Source organism: Bactrocera latifrons, unplaced genomic scaffold (assembly GCF_001853355.1).
Source record: "Bactrocera latifrons isolate USDA-ARS-PBARC rearing strain unplaced genomic scaffold, ASM185335v1 scaffold_244, whole genome shotgun sequence".
Classification (NCBI taxonomy): domain Eukaryota; kingdom Metazoa; phylum Arthropoda; class Insecta; order Diptera; family Tephritidae; genus Bactrocera; species Bactrocera latifrons.
This window is the reverse complement of record NW_017536008.1, coordinates 364,377-372,578: the sequence shown is the minus strand read 5'-3', so window position 1 is coordinate 372,578 and position 8,202 is coordinate 364,377. Positions and strand designations below refer to the sequence as shown.

Genomic DNA, 8,202 nt, shown 5'->3' with positions numbered 1-8,202 from the left:
TTTTTGAAAAAACACAAAATTCGCGATACTTTTTGAACACACCTCGTAAGTCACCAGACGTTGTTGATTTTTTTAAAATCCCTTCTCTTTACAAAAGGTGGGACAGATTTTTTCAATAAAACTACTCATTCAAAAGTTATACTTAGGTAAATTTGTATATCAAACGAATAGAGCATTCCTAGATGTGATTGGCACTACATGCAAAATGCGGTTAATAAATAGCTTGTTTACGTTCGATTACGTGACTACCTTTTTGCAATCTGAAAGCAGATTAAATTTTAATTCATTTCTCTCAACAATATTTTGAACTTTTCAAATAACTCCATACCGGTTTCATAATTATACGTTTCTTGTAACCTAGCCTAACAGACCTTTTCGCTGCATGCCACGTTCATATATATATTTATATACTATATATATATAAATTGTAGCATTGTAATATTGGTGTAAGGAAAATAATAGTAATTTTATCGTTATGCATTAAAGAAACACCTATAACAGATATAAGAAATCTCTCTGTGCCGCACTTTACTAATTTATAATAACATTAACTTTTCTTGTAGTTTTTATGTAATTCCTGTATTATATGCATACATGTATATGTGTATGTTACTAGCTGGGAGCAACTGCTCATCACAAATAAATTATTTTGACATAAAAAAATAATCATTAAATTACACATCAGGTACCAATGATAATGGATTTGCACCGTCATTCATCGAAAAACCTCGAATTATACCAAACGATTCCGGAACTCTTATTACGATGAAATGCAGATGCAAGGCAAAACCTGAACCCACAGTTAGCTGGTACAGAGGAACGCAAGCGGTCAGTGAAAGTAAAAAAATAAAAATCAAGTCGACTCTGATTGCTGAAGACACATTCGAACTGACATTAGAGATCAAGGTAAAGTAATAAATATAAAATATATTAAAAACTTTGACAAGAACCCATGTCTCAATTTCTTCTTCTTTATTGGCGTAGACACAGCTTACGCGATTATAGCCGAGTTAACAACAGCGCGCTAGTCGTTTCTTCTTTTCGCTACGGGGCGCTAATTGGATATTCCAAGCGAAGAAAGGTCTTTCTCCACCTGGTCCTTCCAACAGAGTGGAGGTCTTCCTCTTCCTCTGCTTCCCCCGGCGGGTACTGCGTCGAATACTTTCAGAGCTAGAGGGTTTTCGCCCATTCGGACAACATGACCTAGCCAACGTAGCCGCTGTCTTTTATTTCCATAAGGACCATAAATCTTTCGCGAAACCTTTCTTTCGAAAACTCGCAACGCCGACTCATCATTTGAGGTCATCGTCCAAGTCTCTGCACCATACAGCAGGACGGGAATAAAGATTGACTTATAGAGTTTGGTTTTTGTTCGTTGAGAGGGCACTTTACTTCTCATTTGCCTACTCAGTCCGAAGTAGCATCTGAGTTATCTTGCGTTTGATTTCTAGGCTAACATTGTTTGTGCTGTTTACACTGGTCTAAAGATAGATGGAATTATCTGCGACTTCAAAGTTATGACGCGACGATTGTTTGTTTGATGACAGGAAATATTTCGTCTTGCGCCCTCGTTCACTACCAGACGAATTTCCTTATCCAGTCTGGCGAAAGCAGAACTAACGGCGGTGGTGTTGAGGCTGATGAAATCAATATCATCGGCGTACGCCAGCAGCTGTACACTCTTATAAAAGGTTGTACCTGCTCCATTAAGTTCTGTAACTCGAATTGTTTTCTCCAGCAGCCTATTGAAAAACCTCACGATAGGGTGTCGCCTTGTCTGAAACCTCGTTAGCAGCAACCTCGTAGCAGCTTTGAAATCGACGAAGAGGTGGTGTTCTCCTTTCACGTGGCTTTTCCAAGATTTGGCGCATGGTGAATATCTGGTCGGTTGCAGATTTGACAAGGCTAAGGCTACACTAATAAGGTCCAATCAGTTTGTTGACGGTGAGCTTTAATCTTTCACACAATACGCGATGTTGAGGAGCCTTATCTCACGGTAGTTGGCGCAGATTGTGGGTTCTCATTTTTAGTGGATTGGGCAGATCACACTTAAATTCCAATCGTTGGGCATTCTTTCATCCGACCATATTTTACAAAGAAGCTGATGCATCCTCCTTATCAGTTCTTTGCCGCCGTGTTTGAATATTTCGGCCGGCAATCCATCGGCCCTCGCTGTTTTGTTGTTCTTTAATTGCTATTTGAACTTCTTCATAGTCGGACAATGGAAGATCTGCTCCATCGTCATTGATTGGGGAATCGGGTTCACCTTCTACTGGCGTTGTACGTTCACTGCCATTCAGCAGGCTGGTGAAGTGTTCCCTCCATAATTTCAGTATGCTCTGGTCATCGGTTACTAGGTAACCTTTGGGGTTCTACAAGAGTATGCTTGAGCATTACCCCTTCTGGGCCAGCTTGTCAAGCTCTTCATACTCGCGCATTTTGGCCGCTCTGTTTTTCTGTCTGCAAATGCGTCTCGATCCTTTCTTCAACTCTCGGTATCTCTTCCATCCCTCACGCGTTTTGGGCGATCGAAACGTTGTGAGGCAGGTAGTCTATTTTCTTTGCGCTGCGACAAGGCGCTGCTCGTCGTACCAGCTGTTCTTTTGCATTCTCCGAAACCCAATGGTTTCGCTTGCAGATGTACGTAAGGAGGTTGAAATGCCGCCCCACAGTTTCCTTATACCGAGTTGTTGACGAGTGCTGTCAGAGAGCAGGATTGCAAGCCGAGTAGAAAATCGTTCGGCTATCTGATGTGATTGCCGCTTCTCGACGTCGAATCTTCCTTGTGGATGTTGACGTGCGTTCTTTGCTGCACTGAGGCGGATGCGAATCTTGGCTGCAATAATATGGAGGTCCGAGTGGATGTTAGGACCTCGGAGATTACGCATGTCTAAAACACTGGAGACTTGTCTTCCGTCTATCACAACATGATCGATCTGGTTGGTGGTATTTCGATCCGGAGACAGGCTGGTAGCTTGATGAATTTTTCTATGCTGGAATCTAGTACTACCGAATTTCGGACTCCGGCGAAGTCGATCAGCCTCAACCCATTTGGGGATGTTTCCTCGTGGAGGCTGGAGTTACCGACTGTTGCGACAAAGATACTTTCGTTGCCCACCCTAGCGTTAAAGTCGAAAAGTGCGATTGTGACGGGGGCAGTTCTCTTAGAGCCGCTCCAAGCTCATAGAAGGCATCTTTGGTCACATTGTCCTGTATGTTGATGAATCTCGCTTTAATGCGGATTGTGGCTCGACGTTCAACCACCGGGGTGAATGATAGTACTCGGCGACGAAGTCTCTCCCCCACCACGAACCCCACACCGAATTTGCGCCATACCACTCTAGTAAATGCCACAAGGATCTATTCGCCTGAGTCCTTGTCCCGTACATCGTACTTCTTGCATGGCGGTGATGTCAACCTTCACTCTATTAAGGGACCGAACCTTCCAAGTGCATGCCCTCAATTCGTACTACTTATTTCGTTTGCCATGGTCGTCATCAAAATGGCATCTTTCATTGTTGGGCCGTTCCCAAGTGAATGGCGATTAGAGTACTTTCTTAATTTGCGTGAACTTCACATGACTCCATCCTCCTGTCTCAACTAAACACGGATATTTGCAAAAAAATATATAAATTTCTATAGGACCTTTTTGTAAGCTTTACTTCTTTACTTATTATCATATAAGAAGAAGAAAATACCTCAATATTTTACATATAACTTAGATGCTCTCCAGTTCTTTCACCGGGTCATTTAGTTAAAATAAAATGGTGACAGTGATATAAATAAGAAGTGATTTGAGGTTAAAACTTTCCTATTATGTGGATCATACATAACTTTTAAATTTATAACAGTTTTTACATTTTTGGACGGATATTAAAATACTTATTTTTGCCTATTCGTGTAGGATCCTGGTGCTACTGACGGTGGCACTTATCGCTGTAATGTTCAAAATGAGTACGGAGAGTCTAACGCAAATCTCAACTTGAATATTGAAGCTGAACCAGAACTCGAAGGGGAAGGTCCCACATTTGTGGAGAAACCACGCATAATTTCCGAAAATAAGGGAAAACTTGTAATCATGGAATGCAAAGTTAAAGCTGACCCAAAGCCAGATATAATTTGGTACCGTAATGGTCAAATTATTCAAGAAAGTAGTAAAATAAAAATGTTTATGGAACAACGTGGTGACCAATACTACATTAAGCTGGAACTTATTGATCCACAATTAGAAGATTCTGGTCTCTATAAATGCAATATCAAAAATACACTGGGTGAATTAAATGCGAATCTGACGTTAAATATTGAAAGTAAGTTCTCTTTACACTACGTATAAATATTTTTTTTATCTGCATATTGTATTAAAACACATTTTAATCAAATTATTTAATTTCTTTTCATGCAGTCGTGCCTGTTATTAAAGACAAACCAAAAATTATCAAAATCATTAAAAAACGTTCTGTAGTCATTGAATGTACAGTAGCGTCCAAATTTGAACCTAAATGTACATGGTACAAAGAAGAAACGGCGGTGAGAGAGAGCCAACGCCACTTTTACCGTGTCGAAAAAACAAAGGAGGGCGAGTTCGCCGTGAAGTTGGAAATAAATGAAGTGATGGAAGCTGACAAGGGCTCTTACAAACTAATAGCTAGCAATGAAAAAGGAGAGGCAATTTCACAAGTAGTTCAACTTATAGATATTCCAAGCGAGGAGCGTAAATCTACTGTACCAGAGCTAGTTAAAGCTCTTTCAGATCAAACTGTAGATGAATCAAGACCTTTCGAACTACATATCACATTGAAACAGAAAGATCGTAAATGTAAAATAGAATGGTATAAGGGAAGTTTACTAATTCGTGAAACGAAAGAAATTACAACCACATTTGATGGTACAAATGCACGGCTAACATTCAGCACAGCACGCCAAGAGCATTCCAGTACTTACAGAGCGGTAGTCATCAATGATACCGGCAAGGTAGAGTCAACTTGTAAGATAACCGTCGTGAAGAAACTTGCTGTGAAAAAAGACGCACAACCGGAAATTGAGGAGAAAATCAAGGTAAGACAATTTTTATAGTGAACCGAGAAGTCGGTGCGTATAAGGAGGTATATATATATACCGAAGTTGTACAGGTATTTTACCATATCTTTATTTTGATATTTTTATGAAAGCGATCAGACTATTTTAGAAACCTCTTTGGCCGTTTTATTGATGTTATAATGGTTAAATGACTAACTTTAAAGTAATTATAGTGTTTTTAATTATATAATTATAATAGTTATAAAGACTAATAGTAACGTATAGGAAGCGCCAATTTTCGAATGTTCCCATATATTCAGTTATGACTATTCTCCTAACCTAACATTACGACTTCTTACTCTTCAAACAATTTCTAACATTTATTCAAAATTCAGAAAGGTGAGGAAGAAAATGACAACGCGGATGAAAGAAAACAGGAGAAGCAACTAAAAAATGTAAAGATTGAAAAAGAAACGAAGCAGAAGGAAATTGAAATAATGCAAATCGAAGAGGAAGTGAAGAATGAGGACAAAAAGATTGCTTCAAAAGAAGAGTTTGACAACCAAATGAAGATGGTTGAGTCGAGAAAGGAAATGGCAAAAGAAATTGAGAATGATGAAAATATGGACGAATCACAAAAAGAACCGAAAGAAAAGCCAAATAAAGTCGTTGAGAAACAAGAAAAACAAAAGAAACAAAAAGTAGACGAAAAACAGGTAATACATATTAAAGCCGCCTACATAACGATTGTAACGATATTCTTGCGTTTTAGCTGCATTAATGAAAAATATTATTGCTTGAAGAGTTGCTTTTTTTTTATTTTTTTCTGCCAGTTGTATATGTATGCATAAGGATAGTTTGTCACAATTAAAAACACAATAACATAGCTATCAGTAAGACAACAAATACTCAAAACTGATCTAAGAATAAAACAATGTTTTCTATAGCTTAGTAAATACGAGCCAGCAGTGAAGGAATAACCAAAGGTGGTCAATTAATTATGCTCTATAAATATATCTTAGGTATAAAACAAGTAATAGGCATGTAATATTTACCAAGGCTTTAGAATTGATTTAATCGATAGTAGCAATTATTATATAGTGTTCATTACTATTGCAATTATCCTTTAGTGCCTTTGTTTATCACATTATAAGTTTTTTATTAACATAACAACAGGCTTTTAAAAAATTTAATCAAGATTTTCATAATTTTTTTATGTATAATTTTCTTTTCATAAACAGTCGGCGCAATCTCAACCTGAAATAACATCTGTAAGGAAAATAGCTCGCAAGGTAAGTTATTCAATTAGCCACAAAGTATAGAACAAGTACTTATTGCATTGGATAGTAAATCGCTAACCATACTTCTTTCAAGCGTGGAGATATAAATTAGGGTGTCCGTAGTTTCGCAAGTTGATCCCATATAAATTATATGGTAATATGGTTGAAATTAAAAAGGGGGTACCATTTGAACAGATAGGGGCGTGCGCAGAAAATTAACTTGAGAAGTAACAGACACCCGTTAAACAATAAAACTCATTATGCAAATTTGTGAGTTCATTAAAGTTGATTAAAAAGCGACTTCAACCAAATTCTTAGGAATCTACCCTTATTGAATCACCCACTTGCACGAATGTGCTGGGTAGTAATAAAAGGCAATGACAAAATCGACGATAACTATTTAAAAAATTGTTTTTACAATATAACTAAATTGTACGACAGCAAATAGGTCAAGTTTCAATATTTACATAAGACTTGCCGGCTCTGTAATAAAATGATAATATTGGTCACAACAATAATTATGTATATATATTTTATTAGATTCTCTACAAAAATTGTATATCAATCTTTTATTGATGCAAGAAGTATTCGCTGTTTGATTATCCCTTTTCTCTACGGAAATCAGAACCCGACTATTGATTAGAATGTTTGAAAATTTGTGTTTAATAAAGTTATAAAGACATTTTCACCACCAAAATCAACGATTTTAAAAACGTATTCGGAAAGTTTGTTCGCAAATTGTTCAAATTTATGATACAGACATTTATTTTCATTATAATAAAAGGATATTCGAACATATCAAATGTACGAATAAGAAGAATATAGATTTTGCTTGTAATTGTTTTGTTTCTGTGTTTGTTTATTCTTATGAATATGTGGAGAATTGTTGCTAAGTCGAGATGAACTTTATTGGTGCATATCTATAAATATGTATGTATTTGAAACTTTTGAATGCGACGTACATTATCTTGAACGTTATACTCGTTTGCTCATGCTTAAACTACTTTATTGTAAATAATATTTGTGCATCTGAATCTTACATGGCAACGTATTTTAACGAAACAGGCTAGTATACAAGAAGTTCAAAAATCAGAAATTCATGGGAAGTCTGAAATCAAAACACAGGAGACAACCGTCATAGATGGAGAAAAAATATCATCTCGACGTTCGTCAGAGGGGGTATGTATATTAGATATTATTATGCTTTGTTGCTTAAATCGCAATTTAGCACAACGGGTTTCAAAACAGGTAGAGCTAAAGCATATGAAAAAAAAAGAAATTAAATACATACACATATATGTATATGTATAAGCTTAGTTAATATTTCGATAATAATTGTTTTATTGTTTTCCTTTCAAACTGGTAAACGGACATTATGAGCATAAATGTATTAAATCTGGAACCATAGTAAATATGAAATCTTTGAGTACAAACATGTCTTTTTATATTCTATATAACATAAAAGGCCCACAAAAATATTGCCAACATCAAGGGTAATAAATTTTAAAGTTGGTTGTCACTTTAGAATTCTTGTCCTTTTTATAGAAAACAAAACACTAAATTTTTTCCGCCAAATACATACGCCATAATTCAACAATATACTAAGATAATTTCAATTCTTTAAAAGCTCTGTTCTAGTAAAATAACTCATTAAGAAATCTCTCAATGACTAATATAAATGTGAAATCTAAATGTTTTTATTTAATTGGTTGTTTGACAGGAGTTCCTAGCTATAAACTGGCAGGTGATGCGTGGCTATTATCCTTGCATTTACTCTTACACACAAATATATTATATTATATCCTATCTAGGTGTATTAAATACCATATATGTTTTGTTTCTGCAGCAACATGAAGAGTCCAACCAGGAATCACTTAGATTGTCTGTTATGGAGAAGACGGAACTT

The 8,202-nt window shown here is 36.4% G+C and overlaps 1 protein-coding gene across 21 annotated transcripts in view; it reads left to right on the top strand.

Moving 5' to 3' along the window:
* Positions 1-8,202, top strand: part of LOC108969215 (twitchin) — a 102,971-nt gene that overhangs the window by 21,936 nt on the left and 72,833 nt on the right. For 18 of the 21 annotated variants that reach the window (XM_018933779.1, XM_018933771.1, XM_018933770.1 and 15 more), the window contains 7 exons: positions 686-906; positions 3,905-4,307; positions 4,403-5,055; positions 5,412-5,732; positions 6,258-6,308; positions 7,362-7,475; positions 8,143-8,201. In XM_018933779.1, the coding sequence (XP_018789324.1) occupies positions 686-906; positions 3,905-4,307; positions 4,403-5,055; positions 5,412-5,732; positions 6,258-6,308; positions 7,362-7,475; positions 8,143-8,201 (1,822 nt within the window). The remainder of the gene's footprint in view (positions 1-685; positions 907-3,904; positions 4,308-4,402; positions 5,056-5,411; positions 5,733-6,257; positions 6,309-7,361; positions 7,476-8,142; position 8,202) is intronic. The other 3 variants (XM_018933767.1, XM_018933768.1, XM_018933773.1) reach the window with 3 other exon arrangements.